The following is a 24,942-nucleotide window of genomic DNA, read 5'->3' on the forward strand; positions in this document are numbered from 1 at the left end:
CCACCCCACATTAGGAAAGTGTAAAAAGAAGTTTCATTCAAAAAACCAAATGAGTCAAAAACGTTTTTTAGAAGTATCATTTGACAGAAAAATACCGAAAAATACGTATTCAGACATGTAATTTCTGCAGAATGCAAGTCATTTTTGCCAAATATGCGCGTTCAGCTATTGCCACTGTCAATGATGACAATCAAATGACATTTTGTCGGAGTTATGCGGAAAAAAGGAACTTCCCTCAAATTTCCTGATGAAGAGTTATTTTTAACGTCACAACCGTGAGGCACAGTCTTCGAATACGGTTATCAAGTAAACATTTAGCACGTTTAATTGAAGAGTTACACAAATATTATACTAAATTATGAAATGGAGAGTTACAAATAAAATAATAATTGAGCGAGAAGTATTGATGCATTTTGTCTTTTTGTAATCTTTGCTTTATTTAATTATTCATATCAACCTCGATGACACATTATTTTAATTCATGCAATGGCCTCATTACTATTTTCCTATTTTCTAAGCAGTCTCTGTTCTCAGTGTACGTTACCTCTGTATGAATTTAATTTCCCAGAAATTTCAGGCACAGCAATTCTGCGACAATTTGACCTACTTTTCTTCATTCAATCTAAATGTGAATGCTACAGGGTGGTTTCCTATTATTTTTATTGCCTTAATTAAAAGAGTATTACTCCTCGAGTACGCATTTTACGCATTTTGATTATTAAATGACACCTTTTTTTGCGATTAAATGAAAAGTGAAAAATTTCAAGCTCGCGAAAACGCGACGGGTAAGTATGAATGCCGGGAAATCTCCTTGTGACGTCGTTCTAGTTCCCGCTGCCGCAAGTGAGGTGACCTTGGGGCGAGGCTCTGAGCGCTGATACGACGCAGGATGCTATCAGAATGCTAGAGTACCCTTTTAGTTGGTAGCGCTTGGCTTAAATAAGGATTATTAATACCTTATCAAACGAGGAAAACTTTCCGACCTTAGCCAGTTTTAATAGGTGATTATTAAGAGACCTTCCCTGAGCTCTGTGCCTCGTGCATGCATTGGTAACCTCAGACGATGTATAACTCCTATACTCTCGTGTAGAAACTAGGTCCCTGTAACGTCACGTTGAGTGGAATCGCATGGGCGCCAATCTGGCCTTTTTCAAATGAGGATAAAAATTGACCATTGCCATTCCTCTAAACCGGTATTTCTAAAACCAAATGATTTGTATATTATGAATACACTAATGGTGGGTAACGAATCGCAATCAATGACTTTCGTTTTCTTTGTTGAAGGAAACTACCCTATTCAATGTCTGCAGGCAATCGCATTAGGATTCACATCCTTTCAATGCAAATAGTATGTACTGAAGATGAGCACTTCACTCTAATTAATATAGATATTATGTCCTCCAACTCAACTGTATTCTTCTGAGTTACCCATCCAATCTGCAAATTGGCAGTCTTTTTCTCTCTGAATACATTTTTTTTTGCATTGCGTGGGGTATTTTGAAAGAAATTCTGTTTGCTGTTTTCATGCCGTGAAGAAATGTGAATAGGAACTCACGGAACGATTCCAACATGCATCGCCTCATATAGTTCACTATAGTATACATAAAATTAAAGGCCGTCATGATACCAGCTCGTTAGGATGCACACCAGTACATCAGTCACTCATTCGAACGGAGATAAAATGGAGATGGTTTGTCTTGTTGAAATGTTTTCCATCGAACAATGTTTAACGACAAATAGTTCTATAAATACATATTTCACTTGAGCGATAGAGGCAGTACAAATTGCATTTGGATCATTTTTTCCCCATCCCACTACAATTAGTATTTTCAAAACCTTTTTTATGTATTTTTTAAAAATATCGGCACAATACCCGTCCCCAATGATAATGGAAATAATTCAATAGTATCAAAGAAATTAATCTTGATTGTAAATGTGCTTCCAATTATTTCCTTTTCCGAACACATCTTCCTTAGTGGTATCACAAGCAAATGATATTTTTCCATTGCATTCATAAAGCGGCCTTTGCAGTACTGCAGCGTTGTAGCAAGGAATATTCTTCGGGGGTAATTGGAAGTGAGCTCCCTAGGAATCAGGGAGTCTGGGAAAATGTCAGGAGATTTAAATTGCTTTCTGTAAGGCAAGTTCAGTACAACAATCCGCTCGCAGGAGGAATGTGAAGTCTTTGTCACTTGAGTGCGTTTCGTTAAAAGCGGAATATGGCATACGTCGGGTTTCCCTCCGCACTGTCTTCTCATCTTTCACCCCTATAAATGTCCATTATCATCGGGCAACCGAGTCATAAATGTTACCTTGGAAAAGTAGGATAGCCAGGAATTTCGTCCGGCGGCGTCCAAAACCAGGAGGAATTTTTTAAACGGGTACAAATCAGAAGGTTTTACACTAATTTTAATATTTTTCATTATTGAAAACAAACTTCATTTTTTAAATTTTTTTGTAAATCAATGGCTTTTCAATATTTCGTTTTCTTTTATGGAGGTGAGTAACTGTGTTCTCATATTTTGGGGGGGGTCCGGACCCCCCGGACCTCCCCTCTCTACACGCCACTGCCTTGGAGACCCCCGGGATTCACAAGATTGAATCTTTCAATAATGCGTCGCTGCTCTGCTTGCCTCCATCGTGTTTATCTCTTATCTTATTTGTATTCTCCTGCTGTCCACCTCTTATCTACCAATCCAACCGCTTTCGATCTTTCTCGGAAATTCGCGATCACCGTCTCTAGACAAAATTCTGTGTGCGTGACCACTTACCTCTGCGTCCCAAAGAACGTGAAAAGAAATTGAAATGGATCAGAGAGATAACATTGAGTCATTTGGTGATAACAGAAAAAAACAAGACTTTGTTTCTTAACTATCGTGCCTTCGGTCACGTACGCATTCGTGAAATATCGAGTTGCGAATTATTCAGCTAAAGTAGTTTTTTTCTAGGAACAAGAGTTTTTCTCCCTTTAGTTTTTTTACACCTACCACAGATTGCGTGGCAATATTATTTTTGGAATGGATTTTAAGTATTTATTGTTCGACTTATCTCTGATTATTCAGTTATAATTTAATATTTTTTTTAGAAAGAAACAATTCTATCTGCAAATGGCAATGAATTTCAATGAAAAAATATTCGCTTTAACGAAAAATAAAGTTGCATTATAAAAGAAAAAAGAAAAAACATGGCTCAATAATAAATGTAAAAAACATTTGAACATTGAACAAGATAAGAATTTCAAAATTCACCTACGTTCTTGCTCACACTTACAATAAAAGACAAAACTGTTCCCTTTACATTTGCTTGCATATTTTTGTCCCCATTTTAGTGCTGTTTTCCAATCACTTCCACTGAAGGGGTGGAAAAGTTTCATTTTGACTCTGAATGGTATATCAGGGATGAATTTTAGAGATTTTCATCAATATTTCTTGATTTTGTTAACTTAAAGCACGATGGCTATAGTATGAGGATTTCACAGCGCATCAAATGCATCTGAAACACAAATAAATGAGCCGCAAAAGACGAGAGAAGGCGACGGCTGTAGGGAAAGAGCGATCGACTCGAACGGCTTCCCGAAAACAATGGAGGGCTGGGAGGCGAGCGAACAGTCACCGGAGACACCGACGGGGCAAGTTATTTTCGCAGTTAAAGCTTCAGATGTTAAGGTGCCACAACAAAACAATAGAGGGTAAATATCATTCGCTATGGTAAAAATGTTACTATGACTTTGGTAATTTTCTATGTTTTAAAGTATCCGTATTTATTAAAATCATACCAAATCAGAGCATATTTTATTTTATCATAGATTTCTAAGGTGGTGCCAGTAGCAAGATGGACTCCGTATGCTCATATCATTCATGGAAATAATTCAAGCAAATATGAACATGGTCTAAATTTTATTCCAATAATCATTTGAATGAAGAAAATTTCACTTTCAGACGGTGAATGACGGTCATTCGCAAGATCATTCGCGTGGTCATTCGATTTAAAACCCACTGAGTAAAACATCCATAGCACTTTCCTGCAGTGGCGGCTTGCCCATAAGGACTCTCGGACGCCGCCCCTCCCAAATATTTGAAAAAGTAAAAAAAATAAATATCCATTAATTTATAATTATACATCTAATTAATCAAAGTGTTTTTCTCAGTCCCATACATCGAAAGTGTTGGAAAAACACGCAAAGAAATAGCGCGAGAAGTTCGTATTTGTAGCCGTGGGGCGCCGGCCAGAACGTCCCAATCCATCCCCATGCAGTTATATGGAGAGTGGTAGTGGTGGGGGCCGCTGGTGCTATGACGCGTCTAACGTTGTGTCTTATGGAAGTCTTGGGACGTCGTCCGAGAATGCGCAGAGCGACGTGTGAGTTGACATCGCTGCGCAGGCCGGCGGGCGTATAATCTGGCGTCTACTTGGTGCTGCCACAGAAAAGGGACCTACGGAATCAGAATGGTCACTGTACTGGGTGTAGTTATACGATTTTAATTTTTAATTGCTGGTAGGTATTGCTACAGAAAATAAATTATCCCATTATGCTTGCGTTTTTTGGTGTTTGAATTCCGGAACACATAAAATCCAACCAGTTAAAGGCCGTATTGACGTAGGAAAACTATTCTCGAGTATTTGCCATAGTTCTGTTATGATTACGAATTTCAAGAACCTTGGGGAAACTAATATTATAATATTTAGGCCTTAACAATGTATTCATATCTTCCCGATGATTAGAAATGCGGTACCTATTTTTCAGATAAATTTATCAAAAGACCTGCAGTATTAGGAAAAATCAGTTAACATTCCCCACTGATTTATAATTTAAGAAATAGCTGCGTGCGTGATAGGGTGAAGGATTAAACATGATTTAACCCGTAAAACGTGACTTTAAATAGAGTCATTCAATGAATGTTAAGAAGTTCCGCGTACAATGTACCTTTTGTGTGTAGGTTCATCATTTTTCTAGCCGTCCTTGTTCTATTAGTTCATGTTCACCTAATTCCTCAGCGGCAGAGCGGTAGCTGTCTGACGGCAAATGTCCACTTGGGTCTGATTTAAGTGGCTTCGAAGAGTTCATATCAGTGCGTAGATCCTTACAGCTCCTATCTGTGGTTCAGAGTCGTCTTCTTTTACGATCTAGAATTTATATTCTATTATATCATGCCAATGATTTCGAAGACATGGTTATTTCAAGTGCCACCCGTTGGCGTTTGGTGTGTTTACCACATATGAATCTTAGACTCAAGGAGATGGTCCGTGAGGTCTTTTGTTTGCTTGAATGCCTTTGCTGACCTTAAATTCGTCCCTCAGCTGAATCAGCATTAGTGGACCACGGCTTCTATCTCCCTTGAGTCGTCCTTATAGTAACGGCAAGACTCTCGGAAAGAACGGAGTGAAATGAGTACAGACATCATTTTCGAGGAGTTAACTGTGCGTAATTGCCGATTAAGAAGTTTCTTAGTGCCGTGTGTACATTCAAGAAGACAATTTTGAATTAATCAAGGGTGCTCGTTTTTGTTTTAGGGAAATATAGGGGAAATATAGGGGAAAATTGTCCCCAATTCTGTGTCCAGACACCTTGTTCTTTTTGGTCGTATTTTTCGTCGGCCCATTTTGTGTCGTCCCTTGTTTATAAAGTCCCTAGTTTATTTATATACTAGTGCCCTTGCCATGTGTTCAATCGGAAAGAAATTGTTGTCCGGCGCTGATTTCAACGAACGTGTAATTGATCACTTTGCTGGACAAAAGGAAAGAAGGATGGACTTCTGCAATATAACTAAAGGCATGTGAGTATTTCAGATTTTGTTAAAAATGTGTTAGAAATGTTTAATTATTTATTTTAAATCATACTGTATTCAAGAAGCAACGCGAACACCGCAATCAAATTTTACATCTGCAATAGCAAAGCGCGCGCATTCTAGTAGTGTTTGTTGCCTAGTGGAAGTCAGTGACACTCCCCTCCCTCCTCAGGTGTTACAAGTGTCATTGCTACCTAAATCATTGCAAATGTTGTATAGATTTGACAAATAACGCATTATGATTGGAAAACGAACAACAGAAGTGTATTGCGGGCATATCCGCACGAAAAATGTAGGCGCTAAAACCTAAAGTTACGTATTTTCGTTTGTATTTGCAAAATATCGCAGCAAATATATTTTTATTCTTTAAGATCATTGATCAGTATTATCGAGAGTCCGGACTAAGCCGATCCGTATGACCGAGAGTCTACTGCATTTAGTATTTATTAATCAAGCTGTATTAGGAAAACTAAGTATTTTTGTTGAAAAACACGGAACATATGGCATCACAAAATTTTATTCATAGATTGCCGTAAAAACTTAATAAAATACACGAAATATTAAAAAATTATGACCCCCCGGTGGAGTGCGCTCCCCCCAGCATTTGACTCACGAGCCGCCACTGCTTTCCTGCCGGCGCCTACGAGAGGAAAACTTTTTCCGTCTTACGAGTAGGATAGAATTTGAGACACAACTCAACATGTTCCCGACCCCGGTCACTGGGCTATTCATTATGTTTTAATTTGATTGTACGTTATTTGAGGTCACTAAAATATACATTTTAACTCCATCTTTGCACAAGCTCCTGGTTAATTCTTTGAGATACCAGTGTTTTTATACATAACATTTCTTTTGAATTTCAATAATTTACTCTTCTGAAAGAATTAATGACATTTATTAAGCATTTTGGATTCTTTAAATGATTTCTTGCATTGATTTCAGCAATGTTAGTAAACACAGCAGAAAACTCAAATAACAGATCCATAATAGGTATGTGCGTACACTGTACATTGTACAGGTGACTAGGATGCCTTCACAGCATTGCGTTGCGTCGACGCCACGAAAGCTCAAGCCCCATCGGCAAATATTGCCCTTGACAGCTCTGAATTGTGAAAACAAATGAAATGCGAGAGTCGCCGGCTGCTAAAAATTGGCCCGAGAACAGGTCGATTTATGATTTCAATAATCGCGCAATAAGAATGTTGTTTTTATATTTTCGCGTCAATTCCTTCCTCAATGTTATCCCCTCAGGTGTTGATTGCGTTGAAATTTAAATGTGTCGATAGTAGATTCGTTAATGTGTCATCAGTGATGGCACTAGCCCATGCAGTATTACAGCTATATTTATTTATTTCCTAAATCCAACTACATGAAGAATAGCAAATTATATACTGACGGTGAAAATGAGTAACCTTTAATTGCATCAGAAAAATTTATTTGTGATCGTCATTGCTAAAAAAGCTATGCGTAGCCAAGTTACTTAAATAGCTTTCATCTACATCTACATCTACAAATTACCCTGCGAGCCACCTCTAGGGTGTTTGGCAGGGGGTGATCAATCACCAGCATGCAGCATGCATTTGGACTCCCACATGCACACCACACCGTCCAAGAAACGTCCCGTATAATAACGAACTATACTACTATATGCTGTTAGAAATAGAATATAGAATAGAAATTCAGAAACATGCAGTAAGTTTTACATAGGTTAGTAGGCTACACTACAAGTCATGCAATCTATTTACGCGTTCTATTGCTGCCGTTATAATCTCTTATTGATCGTGGAAAAAATGACATTCGGAATCTGTCTGTTCTGCAATCTATCTCTCTTATTTTATTTATATGATCTGATCTTCCGTAGTACGTTGGCGTCCGCAAGATATGGTTAACTTCGTCAGAAAAGACACTGCTCTTGAATTAATCTAAAAGGTTTAGTCTATTTTTCAATCTACGGTCCGACAGAGATTCCCATCCGAGTTTATGTAAGAGGTCAGTTACACTAACAAGACTATCGTAACGACCTTTCACATACCTGGCAGCTCTTCTTTGCACGCGTTCTAACTCTGTTATTAAGCCTTTTTCATGAGGGTCCCAAACACTGGCAGTGTATTCCAAATGTGGTCTAACGAGGGAAAAGTAGCTAATTTCTCTCACTTTGTCGTCGCACTTTCCTAATATTCTTTAAACAAAACCCATTTTACGATTAGCTTGACCGGTTATTTCTCGAATATGTTTATTCCACGATAGATCATTATTGAGTCTAACCCCTAGATATTTCACAGATTCAACTGCCTTTAACTGCGTGCCCCGAATGACATAGTTACGCTGTAGGGAGTTATTCTTCTTCCAGAAATTTATTACGACGCATTTTTCCAAATTTAATTCTAACTGCCAAGCATCGCACCAAGCTTGGATAGCAGCAAGGCCATTCGTTAGTTCATCTATATCTTTGCTGGAACGAATTTCTCTGTAAACTACAGCGTCGTCTGCAAATAATCGTAACTTACTCTGCACTACTTCGCCAATGTCGTTTATATAAAGAAGGAATAGGAGTGGGCCAATGACACTACCCTGAGGAACGCCAGAAGTCACTCTAACCTCATTGGAGACTGCACCGTCTAATACTACTCTTTGGACGCGGTCGCTCAAAAATTCTCTAATCCAGGAAATGACATCTTCGTCTAGACCATAAGATTTCAGTTTTATTATTAACTTTCCGTGGGGTACTTTATCAAATGCCTTTTTGAAATCAAGAAAAATCGCGTCTACTGGAATGTTGTCTTCCCCGGAGACTAAAATATCGTGGGCGAAAAGCGCTAACTGAGTTTCGCACGATCTGCTTTTCCTGAATCCATGTTGATTTCCCATTAATAAGTTTTGCGCGTCTAGGTGTTTCATTACCGAGCTGACTACGATGTGTTCAAGTACTTTGCAAGAGATGGACGTTAAGGATATCGGCCTGTAATTAGATGGCTGTTCCTTGTCTCCACGTTTAAATATAGGCGTTACATTAGCGATTTTCCAGTCATTAGGTACTTCATGTTGCTTGATGGATTTACTGAATATTAACTGCAAGTAGGGGGCAAGTTCTGAGGCTAGTTCTTTATATACGCGAGAAGGGATTTCGTCTGGACCAGGTGATTTATTTGGACTAAGCGATTTCAATATATTTTCTATTCCGAGCGTACTAATGTCAATAGCTGGCATCTTATGTAGACAGGGATTGTCATAGGTCTCGGGTGAGTTTTCGGAAGTCTCCGTGAACACGCTCTTAAAGTAGGAATTTAATAAATTGGCTTTATCGTAACTGCTTGTCAACACATCTCCATTGTCGTTTCTCAGCGAACATACGGTAGATCGTTTACCTTGAACTTCCCTAACATATGACCAAAATGCTTTTGGGTTATCCTGTAACTGCTCTACTAGTGTTTTTCTTTTAAAATTCGTGAACGCATTCCTGAACGCTTCCTTCGTGGCGGCTTTAGTCATCATATATTTTTTAATTATTAGCTCGCGTTCATTAGCGGATAAATCCGTGCTGACTTTTTTCATTTTAGCATGACACGCTCTCTGTCGCCTCAATGATTTTTTCACTTCCGCGTAGTACCATCTCGGTTCGCTGCCTTCTTTTACTATTTTACTAGGGATGTAGCTATTTATTCCCGAAGTTACGAGCGAAAGAAAAGCTTTCCAAGTATTCTCTACATTTAACTTTAAAACTGATTCTTGAAACTCGGGGAAAGCATTTTTCATATGACTCTTAAACCCATCAAAATTAGCTCTTTTAAAAATGAAAACTTTACGCTCTTTTTTAAAGTTTACAATGGTATTTAGAGAAAACTTTGCAGTTACTACCCTATGGTCACTTATTCCTTCGACAGTGCCAACGTTTATTACCTGATGTGGTATATTTGTCGCTAATAAATCAAGAATATTTTCTCCTCTGTTTGGTGCGGATGCTATTTGAAACAATGAATTAGATGTGAAAGTGTGTAATAAAGCCTCACAGATCACTTTATCCCTCCCACCAGGAATGAAGCTATAAGTCTCCCAATCTATAGAAGGTACGTTGAAATCTCCACCCACAATTAAGTTTCTTTCAGGATACTTGGATGCTACGCTGTTTATTTGATTTTGAAAATCCAACATTGACGTTATATCTGAGTTAGGTGGTCTGTAATACGAACATAATAAAATAGTTTGTTGCTTTAACTATGCTTCAACTTGAGCAATCATGAGGGTAGAGTTGTATTATATAAATAACTATTAAAACGACCGTAGTCACTACTAGGGAAGTCTCAAAACTGTATTTACCTGGCGATACCGATAACGGATGCGTGCTATGCTATTCTACGGTCATCAGTGACTGTTATCTGCGTTCGAGTTTAACATATCTTTTGTTGAGAAAACGTTCGAGTTAGAAAATAAAATACTTATTAATATGAAATAATGAAACTCATAGCATTCATCACTCCCATTTCAGCTACTCCTGCATATCATTCTCCATCAGGCATAAGCTTTCCATAAACGACAACCAATGCGAAATCGCCTGCGCACTGCTACCTATAAGCAGACGAAATCCAACGCGAACACATTTTACTGCGACTGCGCAGCGAGCTGACGAAATTACGTCACCAACTTTCAAAGACGGATTTCAATTTTTCAGTTGCCAAGCCGCGCATTCTATGGAGTGATTGGGAAGCTCCGATTCCTTTATCTTCATCTCGTGATCCCATATATAAAAATCTCGCTAGGAATCACAACCAATCCGATGAAAAAACGTTAAAAGTGTTATCTATCCTTCTTATTCACTAAGTTGAGTCGAAATTATGATTGCCCGAGCGTTGACTGGCACCATCGTTCATTGGCAATCCCTACCCCTCCATTTTTTATAAGGCACCAAAGATTAGATAAGCCCGCTGTCTGTGGGTATAAAGTCCTCTTCTTGAGCCAAAGGACGAGCATATCTCGTTCGTGTTGCGTCTTGGGAACTGATCCGCCATCTTGTGGTTCAAATTCTGTTATCTAAGAAGTATTTTCCGTCGTTTTGGATTAAGATTTCTGTAAGTTTAAAAAAGGCATTGAAAGAAGAGGTTTGCTTCATGAGAGAAATAAGTGAAATAATTGATGAATAATTTCCCATTTCAGTAACAGAAGTAATTTTTTTTACGTTTCAGGATTGCCTTCGCTGCATTGGGAATTGGAGAGCCGAGGAAGGAGTAGATACCGATATCTAACGGGTTGCCTTTTCTATTGGGTAAGTATTTGCTTAAGTATTTAATCAACGCTTTTTTTCGAATTATGCATAATATCGTGATTGCCTTTTTATATAGAATGCCTTTCAAGTACAAGATAAAACTAACACAATCGACCAACAGAGTTTGATCGTAATTTATGATAGAAATGGTTAGCAAATATTTCTTTTGTTATATCCATAGAAAGTTTTCCGCCGCCTTGCATTACATACTACTTCCAAGGTTTATAGACTTAATGCGATATCTCGAACTTCTATTTAAACGAAATATTCATTTTTATATTCGCAGAGAAATAGTCTTATTGCAACGTTAGTGCGGAAAAGTAGCTTGTGGGCACTCATCTTTATCACAGGCCATCATTAGTCAGTTCTTATAAGCTGATTATTTTTGGCTTTTGCTTCAGATGCATTTTTGACCATAGAAATTTAATTCATGTAAATTTGGCATGTGGTCTGAGAGACCGTTGCGTTTTTTGATCGTGAATACTTTAAAATTTCTATTTTTAATTTCAATAATCATCACATTCTTCATTTTTTGAGTAATAAGGGCATGAGATACTTAAAAATTAACTTTTTTTATTATTTATTAGAGGACGCGATAAACTTTAAATCACCTTCATTTATCAAGATCTGTATAGAAAAATCAATTCAACTTCGTTCGTCCCGCTAACATCCGAAAACGGCTAAAGCGACCTTCTTCTCTCAACCACGGCACGGATTATCTTATCATTATGTTAGAAATAAGCATATCAACATATAGGTACTTACCTACAATTTTTTTGTTTGGTACTGCTTATAGGTTATCTCTATTAAATTCGGTTATTTAATAAAACTTGCTTATGTTTGTATTTAAACCGTTGCTCTGATGAAGAAGCGTTTGCAGTTCTTGTGCAAAAGTTCGCTTCACTATTTGATTGTGAGCACAACGCTTGTCAGCTTTCTTATCTTGATTACCCATGGAGGTAGAGGCTAGCCTGTGTTCAGCTTAGAATCCATTGCCTTCACCTTCATTTCGTAATCCCATATCTCAGTAATCTCACAAAAACTTGCCACCAACCCAAAATAAAAACGTTAAAAAGATATCTATCCTTCTTATTTATTATGTTCAGTCGAGAAAATGGCAATAATTTTCGCCCAAGCGATGACTTACAATGTCGTAAATTGGCAATACCTACATCTCCTTTTTTTATGAGGCACTAAAGATTAGATAAGCCCGTTCCCTGTGGGTGTAAAGGCCATTTCCTAAGTTATGGGCCGAGCAGATCTTGTGCGAGTTCCATCTTACGAATTGATTCGCCATATTTTCTTCAACACCTGTTATCTGAGAAGTATTTGTCCATCACATTGGATTGTAATTTCTGTAAGTTTAAAAAGGCATTAAAGAAAGGTTTGCTTCATACGAGTGTAATAATTTTCCCATTTCAGTGACAGAAGTAATTTATTTTACTTTTCAGGATTGCTTTCTTTGTATTGGGAATAGGAGAGTTGAGGAGGGAGGGAATATCGGTTTCGACCAGATTGCCTTACCTATTGGGTAAGTACGTGCAAACGCATTTAATCTAAGATTTTTTTATTAATCATCCATTACTGCATGATTGCCTTACTTAAAATAAGCATGCCATTGAAATGCATGATTTTATCTAACACAATCGACAAACTGAGTTTGAACGCAATGTATGGTAAGAATAGATAGTAAATATTTCTCTCGTACTTTTTCCATACCTGAAAACCACTGTTAAGAAAATCTAGTTTAAATGAAATCCGCTAATTCCACAAGGCGTAGTCCAATCGCAACATAATATATACGGGATAGCTACTTAACTACCTCAATCAGATGGCGGCATTACTCAGTTCTTATGAACTGATGATTTTTCCTTTTTTTTAAATGGTGTTAAAATCTATAATTAACTCTTATCTCATTATCGAGAATATATAAAAATTTCATTTCATTCAATTCAAGGCCATCTGTTTCTGTAAAAATGGGGAAAATGTTCAAGATGCAGTGTCGCTAATTATTGATACATAAATCTTATTTAAATATTCTGCAAATATTTCCAGAGGAAATAGGCGAGAAAAATAAAATAAGGAAAAGCACGTCCTGAAAAGACATAGGTCCCCATTTTACTGTTTAATTTTTTTAGAGACGCAGACGCAACTAAATTTTCCCTACAACTAAAAAAAAACAGATCCACCGAATTAATGGTCGTATTTGACAGTTTTAAATTCTTTTAAACTCATTACCTTACTAAAGAGAAATGTGGGTGATCTACAGTTTAATAAATTGTAATATTTCACTTATAATGACTAGTGACTATTATAAAACTTTAATACATTCTATTTACTTCATATATCTTCTTTTCCTTCAAATTTTACTTCGTGTCATGAGATGATGTGTCTAAATATGTTCTTACAATCGTTTCTACTGCTGCATGTCCCTTAAAATAAATTTTTGTTGCCTTATGTGCGTAAGGGATGCTTCCAGAGGCATTTGAGTTTATTTTGCAGGAGATAGGAGAATGTCCATGGAGAGATAGTGCTCCCAAATGAAAAAACGACTTCGTTTTTCTCCACTAATTTATGTTGACGGTACGACATGTTTCGACCTTTAGTGGTCATTTACGAGTACAAAATTTTGTCAATAGTCGGGTAAATTTATACCAGGAAGGGACTTGAGAAGGTTGGAGGGGGAAGTGGGTGTTAGGAGGGGGGAAATAATAGGTGGCGGTTATGGTGAGGGATGGGAAAACCACTGCGAGGACAGTGTTGATGACTACATGCAAAGGGTCATTAGTAAGGATTAGGGTGGATGTGGGTTATCAGTAGGTGTGGGTTTGAGTGGGAGGTTAGGGTTTTTACTTCCTTCAGTGTAGTTTAGAGATACTTTTAGGAGGGGGGAAAACCTTTAAATAGGATATCGTTAAGTAAGGTACATTTTCCCATATTCTTCCTTATTTCAAGCTCTCCTTTCTTGTCCACCTTTTTTCCTTTGTTCTCGAAGTGAAGAATCTCCGGTATGAATTCGCTTACATGTTTTCCTTCCCAAAGATGTTTTGCGAAGTGGGACTGTGAAATATTGCAGTACCGGTAACATCTTTCTAGTTCTTTAATTCTGCTCTCGAATGCGCGTCCGGTCTGTCCCACATAAGCCGCTTCACAGTCGTTGCACTTTAATTTGTAGATACCACTTCTTTCGAGAGGTTGTACTTTGTCTTTAGTGTTCACTAAGAACTTTTTAAGGTTATCACTGTTATGAAAAGCCACTCTATATTTATCTTTCGGAAAGAGGTTTCCTATTTTTTCCCAAATCGAGCCATAATAAGGTAATTTACACCATCGCAATTTTTCGCTGTTCACTTTCCCTGGATTAAAGAGTAACTGTTAGTGCTAAGTTAGTTAGAGATAGTGCTTGCTATATATTCATTTAAATCGCAGTTAAATTATTATCCTATCAGTGAATGCCAGTGTCTTCTTATAATTAGGATTATGATCAACATGCGACAATTATTGTACCAAAATATTCTCTTTAGTATTAGTATGATATTTTATGATTGATAATCAAACCAACAAAAACTCAATAAAAACCATATTACAAATCTTGTCTTTTTTTAATAATCAGGGGGAAACGTGCACCTGTACTCCTCCCCAAAATCTGGATGTGTACTCTCGTTGTCTGAGCATTGTGCAACTAATGAAATTTTATTCTTTAAAAGGAAAAAGAATTGTTTTTTTCTAATTTTCGAGGAAAATATTCAACGTTTAATGAGTGAAAGATAGTAAATTTTTGCTCCAGTATAATATAAACAATATGAGACCACCTCTAAATTTGTATAGGCTTCTTTTTTAAGTGAAGAGTCAGGGGGAGATAAGCGTAAGGAAGATAAGCAGGGGCGGTGTGGGGTGATTGGGTTTATCAGCTGGGCTTAAAGATCTTATCTTTTATCTCCTTATCCGGGGAGTCCTGCCTTGGAATATTTTGGAAATCTTTTGCTAAGAAAGGGATTTTGACAGGGTTCTGCTTCTCAATAACTGGATATAAGTTTATGAAAAATAGCAATTTCGCAAGATAAATTTCTGTGAAAGGTGGGAACATCACAGTTTCATCATCATCATCATCACTGGTCAACAATCCTAGGATTGGTTTGACGCAGCTCTCCACTCAGTTCTCCTATCAGCTAATCTTTTCACTCCTACGTATTTCTTCTCTTTCACATCTCTCTTTACTTGTTCCATATATTTTGTTCGAGGTCTTCCTTTTCCATTCTTGCCTGTACTTCGACGATTGTCTTCATCAGGCCATCATGTCTCAAGATGTGGCCTATAAGGTTGTTCCGTCTTCTTATTAAGGTTTTCATGAGGCTTCTCTTCTCTCCTACTCTTCTTAGGACTTCCTCGTTACTAACTCGGTCGATCCATTTGATTTTCATCATTCTTCTGTAGCACCACATTTCAAAGGCCTCCATCCTTGCTTTCTCCGCTGCGGTCATGGTCCATGCCTCACTTCTGTATAGGAGCATACTCCAGATGTAGGTTCTAATAAATTGTTTCTTTACATCCATATTTAAGTTTCCCGCTGTAAGCAGGTCTCTCTTTTGGTGGAATGCTCTCTTCGCCTGGGCTATTCTGCTGATAATTTCTTTCTTGCTTCTCCCGTCACTAGTTATCTTGCTTCCCAAATAACAGAATTCATCCACTTATATTAGTTTTTGCCTCCCTATTTTAATGTTGGTCTTGACTTCTTCTCTTCTGCTGCATACTAAGATCTTGGTTTTCTTCGTGCTTAATTTCAGTTGATATCTACTCATTACCCTACCCATATTAACCAGAATATTTTTCAAATCCTTCTCTGTTTCTGCTATAACGGCTATGTCATCGGCAAATCTTAGCATGCTTATTTTTTCTCCATGGATATTCACTCCCAATGCCTTTTCTTTGATTTCCTTAATGGCTTTTTCTATGTAAACGTTGAAAATTACGGGTGACAATGTACAGCCTTGTCGCACTCCTTTCCTAATTCTTGGTTCTTCACAGCTGGGCCCTGATTTTATCACGGCTACTTGGTTGTTGTATAAACTGTGGATGATTCTTCTGTCATTATAAAGAACCCCAATTTCCTTTAGGATTCCAAGCATTGTGCTCCAATCCACGTTATCAAATGCTTTCTCTAATTCCACAAACGCAACGAATGTTGGCTTGTTCTTTTCCATTCTCTTTTCTATGAGCAGTGTTAGGGCCAATATTGCTTCCTTTGTGCCTTTGTTTTTTCTGAATCCAAATTGGTCCTCATCCAAGTACTCTTCTGCTTTTCGTTCTATTCTTCTATAGATGATCCTTGTCAGTATCTTTGATGCATGTGTAGTAAGGCTTATGGTCCTAAAATCTTGGCACTTCTCCGCTCGTTTCTTCTTAGGAATAGGGATTATAATGTTCCTCTCGAAATCCTTTGGTATCTCACCTGTCGAATACATTTCACTAATGATTTTGTATAGCTGGTTCAACGTCTTCTCTCCTGAATTTTTGATTAGTTCTGCAGGAATGTCATCAATGCTAGACGCTTTATTTATCCTGAGGTCTCTTACAGCCGCATCAAATTCCGATCTTAAAATTGGGGCTCCCATGTCATCGGCATACACTTTCCTCTCGTTTCCGATAGCATTCGTTCTGAGGCGACTTCCTTTGTACAAATTTTCCCGATATTCCTTCCATCTCTTCCCTTTTTCTTCATTTTCAATCAATAGTTCTCCGTTTTTGTCCCTAAGGGTATTACATCTTACGCCCCTTTCCTTCAAGTGGTTCCTCACTATCCTATAAGCGGCCGCTACTTTTCCATGTTTAAGATTGTTTTGCACGTCTTCGCAAATGCTTTTCATCCACGTTTCTCTAGCCTTCCGCGCTTTACGACATATTTCGTTCCTTATCCTCTTGTAACGATTCTGTCCTTCCTCTGTTTTCGCAGCCTTGTATTTTCTTCTTTCTTCAATGAGACCTAATACTTCCTGCGTGATCCATGGTTTTTTCATAACGACTCTTCTTTTACCAAGAACTTCCTCAGCTGCCGCCTGCAGACCACTTCTAATGGTTTTCCAACTCTTTTCCATTGGTTTGTTGGTCGGATCCTCCCCTATTTTATTTCCTACAGCCTCTTTAAAAGCCAGTTGATGCTGAACCTCCCTCAATTTTTCAACCTGCCATATGTTTTTCACGGCTTTCTTCAACTTTTTAAATTTAAGGTGGCATTTCATCATAACTAGGTTATGGTCACTATCGATATCTGCCCCTGGATAGCTTTTGCAGTCCTTCACCTGGTTCCTGAATCTTTGTTTCACTAGAATATAGTCGATTTGGAACCTTCTACGGTCTCCTGGCATCTTCCACGTGTATCTTCTTCGCAGGGGATTTTTGAATAAAGTGTTGGCAACCACTAGCATGTGCTCCGTGCAGAATTCAAGAAGCATTTCTCCTCTTTCATTTCGGTTACCCAACCCATATTTCCCAGTTATTATTCCGTCTTGACCTTCGCCGACGACAGCGTTCCAGTCCCCTAAAATAATAAGATTTTCTTCCCCTCTTACCTGCTTGATAACTTCCGCTATATCTTGGTAGACATCTTCTACTTCTTCGTCTTCATAATCTGACGTAGGCATGTAAACCTGTACCACTACAGTAGCTACGGGTTTAGTATCTATCTTCACCATTACTATCCTTTCATTAAACTACAGGTAGCTTTTAACACGCATCCCGGCGCTCTTTCTAAGCATTATGCCTACTCCAGCATTACCATTTAGCGATCCCGTGTGTATCATTCTGTAGCTTCCACTCCAAAAGTCTCCTTCCTGGGGCCACTTCATTTCGCTGATGCCTAATACATCGAGGTTCATTCTTCGCGTCTCCACCTTCAAGTTCTCTAGCATACCGCAGGTATGAAGTGATCTGACGTTCCATGTTCCTATCCGTAACATTCTATCTCGTTTGACCGATGTACCCTCTCGAGTAGTCCCCGCTCGGAGATCCGAATGGGGGACTAGTTTACCTCCGGAATATTTTACCCGAGAGAATTCCATCATGTCATTATATTAATTGAGTGGAGTAGCTGTGACTCCTCGGGATGATAATGTGGTGGTTTCCCCTTGCCTTCCACATCGCAGTACTACAGCCGTTAAAGTAAATGTTACCACGCCCGTAGTGGAATGTGTGTCGCTGTACCGACCAGTATGGTCTCCACCTTCGCACATGTGAAGAAGAGCTGCTGCCCTCTCCCCCGGGTGATGAGAGGCATAATTGTTGGCGGCCTCCAGTCGCCAAGTCACGGTATCTTCACAGGTTTTGGTATCTTTTAAATGGCCTACCTTACCCAAGGGTAGCCCAATACCCCCTCAGAATACCGCCGCTTTTTGTCCACGACTGCTTATTCGACGAGAGAACTCGCTTATCTCGCAGCTAACCTCTATATCTAAAGGTCAACCCACCATCCGCAACCCGGTGGACGCACTCGGTGGCTTTAAGCTCAGCCACGAGATCACAGCTTATAATATTTAATAATGTAGTAGGGCTGTTTTTCTTCAACTTGCGATGTGTAATAAAAAGAAGACGAAGTGATTAATTAGAAATTATTCCTTTGCTAAATATTGAGCACACTTGTGGTGTTCTTTCGACATAATCACCTTGGCGATTGAGGAATCGGTCGTGCCCACACGATTTGCTAATTGAAATTTGAAATTGCCATTAATTTTGCCCTTGTCCTGAAGCTCATCGCCCGTTTGAAAATGATTCCATTCTAGTCACGTCTTCACTTCAGCGTAAAGAGAGAATGATGGATGAATGGAGATAAAAGGTACACCAATTGTGCTTGTCCGAGGAATCTTTGAAAAGGAGCTAATACCCATTTTCAATGTATTTCAAGGTAACTTAGTCGATTCGGTAGTCCCATGTTGTTGAAGTTTGTTCGGGATTGCCACCGGATAAGGTTCTCCATCTCAATTATCCGGTGGCAATCCCGAACAAACTTCAACAACATCATACGCCGGGAAAACCTCAGATCTTTCTTCGGTAGTCCCATGGTTAAGTAAAGTAACATAATTTAAGTGATGGTGTATAAGGGGAAGATTATTGAGAACTAAGGTAATTTATATTTCTTAGAGGAGATAAAGAAATGAGGAGGAAAACCTGGCGCAAGCATGCTTTCAATGAATGGCACCAAAAGGAATAAGACTGCGGTTCTTTTGACGAAAGAAAAATTACATTTTACTTGCCGTCCAGAAAGTGACCAAGCAAATATTTATAATTTTTTGATGTATTTCCACCCTTTGCGCCATCTGCTATTAAGTTGTTACTCAGGAACATTTTTCTATTTGAATACAAGAGGGAAGCACTTTTCCACATCATTTCAATGCGTATGACCCGTTTTGGCTCACATAGTCATCATCTGGTACAAGAATTGTTCATTAAAAAAGTGTGGGAAAGTGTTACCATCTCTAATTTAAATATTTCGAACTGCCACCATGTGGCACCTGCATCTGTCGATTTTCATCAATTGATACTACTTCTTTTTTCTGTTTTTTCAGCAGCCTATTTTCCCATCTTATCATGTCACATAATAGATTTTCGAGCATATCATCTCTATTTTCATTCTAACCTCACTTCCCTCGTTATTATAGGCGCCGTAATAAACGATCGGTGCTCCTGCTTGGTAGAAAACAGACCCGACAATTTAAGCGTAGCTATATCTATTTTGGTCTCCTGCGGAATTGGTATTTCCACATAAAAATGATGGTTGTGAGTGATTGAATTTCAAAAATGCCATTCCAGGGCATTTTACTCATTAATTTGCGTTGCATAGTAAGCGAGATATTTTTTCTCAAATCTTACTTGAGCTGATTGTTATGTTTGCACACTGTTATTGACACCTTTCAAGGTAATAATTTGATATTCATTCATTTTCTTTTCAGTCAATATTTCATCCTTTCGTAGCAACGCTGAGATCGTGTGTTACTCCTCGCTTACCAACGCCACCACTCCTGGTGCCCATTGGAAACTCCCTGTATTCTGAATCCAACATACTCTTAAATAATTATTTCATTTTTTCGAAATAATGGCAAGCAACATTTCTGCTAGCGGTGCAGAGCAATTTGTTGAGGAGAGGCTTCTTGTTGGATTGGTAACTGGTTCATTGCTTCATCATAAAGAGCTGCTGGACATGTTGGAAGATGTAGATGTACGTGGTATGCGGCAAAAAACACTTTTGCACGTTGGTGTAGGACTTGGAAAAACTGATTGGGTGCAGGAGTTATTGGCGAGAGGGGCTGATACATACATAACAGATGACAGTCAACAGAATGCACTTTCCTCAGCCGAGGAGATGGTGCGGCAGTTTCCTGATGATGTAGAACGCTCAAAAGTGCTGCAGTTGGTTACGTTGGTTCACAGGAGAGACCAAGTTATTTTGCGTCGTCTGGAAGCATCTTCGAGTAGGAGCACTGATCATGTGACACCCTTGGCTACCCCAGAAAGTGATATTGCATCTCTCAAGTCCTCTGTGGACTCATTGAGGCGAGAGATGAAATCTCTTGTGCGACAGCTGAGCTCATCGCTGGAGGAACTGAAAGCACAAGTGTGTGGACGAGATGCACTTTTGCGTTGTCTAGAAGATGCCGTGACGTCAACAGCGGAGGATGTTACGTTGATCAAGTGTGGCGTTAGTGGGGAGGCATCTTTAAGTCAACCTACATCCGATCCGACCAGAGCAAGGCAGGAGTGCGTGGACGCCATGATGCGAAAGACGCGGATATTGTATGGAAGTGGAGTTGATGAAATGCGTAGATTGTATGAGAGACTGTATGATGGAGATGAAATCACTGCTTGCATAATTAAATATTTGTGTGGGGATGATCGGGTGAATGTGATAGTGGATTTGGAATCTGATGACATTGGAAGGATGAAGGAGAAATTTGTGAATTTGGATGGGACTCAGAGGAATGGGAGCGATTGGGATGCATTGTGTGACTTTGAGAGTGAGACTGTATATTTGGGTGCAAAGGATTGTTCTGGTGAAGATGAGAAATTCATATGTGCTAGGTTATGTTGGGCCCTCTCACAATTAACTCTTAAATTAGTTTTTGATAATGAGGGGAGGCCTTACAGCAGGGGAGATGTGAAACTAGAGCGTGAGTGGATGAGGGCTCTAGAGGAGGCGGAGGAGAGGAGGAAGGGTGGAGAGGAATTAGAATGGATAATAGCTTATGCATTGAATGGGAAGACACCGAAGGCAAGGGTATGTTGGCTTGCGGCAGCTGTCCCTCAGATTATCGCCTATTATGGATCCACAAAAGGAAGAGCTGTACTGCAACAACAAGCCCCTCTCCTCTTCTCTTTATATTCTAACAATGTAATGGGACAACTTCTAGCCAGTGCATAGGTGGGTGTCATATCTATTTCTCACACTTTTTTCATTACATCATGGTCTTAATTAAAACATTGAAATCACTATTTGAAGCTTTTTTAACCAATAAAGCGGTAATTAATAAATGTAAATGTAAACAAACTTTTCAATTATTGAGAGATTTGTTCGTAATCTAATTTTCCATGATTTCCCAAAAGTGGGCCACTCATTGGTTTGGCATATAGAGGTGAAATGAAACTTCCGGTACCTTTGATCCTTAGTTGATCCTCTCATGTGTTTTATGAGTAGTTTGATTTAATGGGAGTGGGGATTTGTAATATTAAAATATTTAAATGCAATTTATTTTAGTCAAACATTCTACTTCTCGATATTCCGAGATGCAGATTTCTTTATAAAAGATAACATGTATTGAAGATCTTATATCTCATAAGTTTAATAAAGGACGTACATATAGGAAAAGTCACGGCGTCAAATTCAATTTCAAGCATTTTTAACATAATTATAAACTTTCAAAACTACCAACCGGGTCCTTTGGATCCAGACCGTCGTTCTATGTTTAAGAAAGTGACTTCAAAACTAACAAACTCTAATCTAATGGATAAATATTGAAGTTAAATATAAAATAATATAAGGAAATTGAAGAGTGCCTATATTGAAATCCATGATATATCAATCCAGTGATTCATATGTGAATTCTAAAAAATAGTGAAAGTCTTCCAACATTTTTCACTTAAAAAATAAAGGATTCTTGTAGAACATGGGTTTATTGGAAGATATTTGATAATTTTTGCTTATAAATACTGCAATTGCATTCTTGTAAATGAAGGTAATATTTCATCTACCTATAAATATTGACCTTATTTTGACATTGCATTTTGTTTGTGATTGCACTACTTTTCATTCCATTAATTAGAATTTTCTTTTTCAGAGATGAATTTGTCCTGATATACTTTGGAGACTGTGATGGAGATAGTCCTGAAGATGAACATTGTGATTACATTCATTTATTTTCTTAAAGCCTCACAGTTTTTTATTGGGTTACCTTAATTACTCATATGTTTAGCGTAATCATTACAAATATCTTATGATTATACTCAGACATTATTGTTGATTTCATGTTTTCGACATGGCAATTTTTTTATTCAGTAGGTGATCACATTTTGAGATGAATATTGTTTTAATCTTGTGGGCACATAATTTAGTCAGTCTTTTCCTAGTCATGCCACTGGGATATTTGTACTTTTGATAATATATCACTTTGCATCGCATTTGCGCCATTAGTAAATGTAAGGTATGTACCATTTTGGCTTACCAATGTAATTCTACAATTTATCTGAAAGCCATCGTGCACATAAATCTATTGGCAACATATGCAGCTCTTTCCAATTTTATAATCATATTTTGCCAGATGTACACGTGTTTGTGTAGCCCTTTGATAAAAATTAGTTTGCTTTGGTTCCTTGCTCTCACCTTGTTTGACCCATTCACTTGAGAGACATTTCCCTGTAGTTTGCAACTATAATGATGTAGGCATAACATTATGGAGTAGGCATAACACTATATTCGTCAAAGATTATTAATTTCAAGGATACGCTTATAAGGATACGCAAAAATTTATATGTGATGTAGGCTATAAATTTACAATTTTACCATACTTGACATACAATGGTTAAGATGGGATTTTTTTCAATTTTTACCCGTTGGAAGGCATTAATGAAATGTCGTTATTAAGTAATTAGGTTCTTTAATTCATTTTCCTATATGTTTGAGACCTTAGTCCATATTTATTCTAGTTGGTCTTTTGCAAATTTTCACAAACGTTAGAGAAGATCATTGCAATCATTCATGCACGTTTATATTTCCAACATTGACATATCCTTTGTATAGAATTCAGCTGACAGGAAATATTCATTTACTTATTTATAAGCAACAGTAAATATCTCCTAATCCTCAGAATTGCTGCTTGGTTCTCGAAGATTTAAGTGAATATAATGGTGCTACATGTTACCAGTTCTCTTTATAGGAAATATAGCTATTCCTATTTCATGCCTTTGTAAGGCCTCCTTCCTTTAGGTTCATCGTATATCTAGGGCATATTTTTTTTAATGGCTCTTTATTTGTCCAATCTTCCATTTGATAAATAAGATTGTTTTTTTATTACCTTTTATGTTTCACAATTTTACTTTTTTCTCTATTTTCGGCATTAGTATCTATTGCTCATTCGTTTCTGTAATTTTAACATTTGGTCTTATTTTATTGTCTCTCTGCTACCTGGGGGTAACAGAAATGTGGTTCATATAATGTGTAGTTTTTTTCAAAAGAAAATCCATTTACAATAATTGATTTTTCTAAGGTATTTCTGAATTGATAATTTCACCTGTGCTACACCACTATAGTTGGTAAGACAAGATTGACCATCCAGATTTTGTAAATATGTTCCATTAGATATGAATATAATATAATTATTTCATTAACAAGTCTGCAGTAATTATATGTGGATTTAAAAAATATTTTATAATTATGTGTGATGGTATATATTTCACATGTAAATTGCTTTATGATTATTACTTGTAATTGATAGTCTAGCATAATGAATGCATATCAATGAGAGAAACTATGCATCTCTGAATAATTCCCTTTTGTATCTGATGGCTTATCTCTGAAGATGAATGGCAAGATATCCTCACTTAAGGTATTGCCTTTTCTCATTTAATTTGTATTATTTTTCTTCACATTTATTTTTCTTTTTAAAAAATGTCATGACACTATGAGAAAGTAAAGTATTTATTTATTTTCAATAATCAAATGATTTATCATGTAGTTGTAAATGTATGCATATTGTTTGTATAATTAAATTACTTATGTGGTATCACACCATATTCTGTACAATGCCATTCAAGGCACATTTGGAGAAATAGCATTACATAGAATGTAATGTGATTAAACTACTTTTTTTTAATTTTGCTGCATACTGTTATGGACCTTTATCCAATATTGTATTTCATGCTCCACACTGATAAAATAAAATTCGTATCGCTCAAAGTTTCAGTGATTTCTTTTGGTTTGAAATCAGTATCCCATATGGTGCATCAGATTCTACCATGACAAATTTTGTAACAAAGTACAGAAGGACCTCCTGATGTTCACCTCCTATTTTCCGTGATGCTTTTTGGTGCTGTACTCCATAGCCCACCTTATCCTTAACATTTTTAAATCTAATTGCTAATCATAAGTATTATTATTTTTTAAATTTTGTTATTCAGATGATATGAATCCATTTTAAGAGTAAAAATGATAACTATCCAGCTCAACCCGCAGTTATTGTAACTACATTGCATTTCCTACCAATCATGGGTTTATAAACTAGGACCTCCTTTCCCCCCGAATTCTAATGTGGTATTTTGCATTTGCATTACCACGTATGTGCATACCTTTTATGTATTTTATGCACTCCCCAATAACTCGAGGGAGTGGAATAGTATTTTTTGTCTGATGAAACGGTTCCCTGT

The 24,942-nt window shown here is 37.6% G+C and overlaps 1 protein-coding gene across 1 annotated transcript; it reads left to right on the plus strand.

The window, feature by feature from the left end:
* The first annotated feature begins 10,305 nt into the window (after positions 1 to 10,305).
* LOC124170240 lies at positions 10,306 to 24,485 on the plus strand. The gene is made up of 5 exons (XM_046548961.1): positions 10,306 to 10,849; positions 10,964 to 11,043; positions 12,495 to 12,574; positions 19,983 to 21,448; positions 22,362 to 24,485. Exon 4 carries the CDS (start codon positions 20,126 to 20,128, stop codon positions 21,446 to 21,448), a length of 1,323 nt encoding a protein of 440 aa, XP_046404917.1. The 5' UTR covers positions 10,306 to 10,849; positions 10,964 to 11,043; positions 12,495 to 12,574; positions 19,983 to 20,125; the 3' UTR covers positions 22,362 to 24,485.
* The last annotated feature ends 457 nt before the right edge of the window (positions 24,486 to 24,942 follow it).

The sequence above is a fragment of the Ischnura elegans genome, chromosome 13, assembly GCF_921293095.1.
Source record: "Ischnura elegans chromosome 13, ioIscEleg1.1, whole genome shotgun sequence".
NCBI classification, from domain to species: domain Eukaryota; kingdom Metazoa; phylum Arthropoda; class Insecta; order Odonata; family Coenagrionidae; genus Ischnura; species Ischnura elegans.

Coding starts and splice junctions, on each gene's coding strand:
- LOC124170240 (XM_046548961.1), top strand. CDS start 20,126: ATGGCAAGCAACATTTCTGCTAGCGGTGCAGAGCAATTTGTTGAGGAG.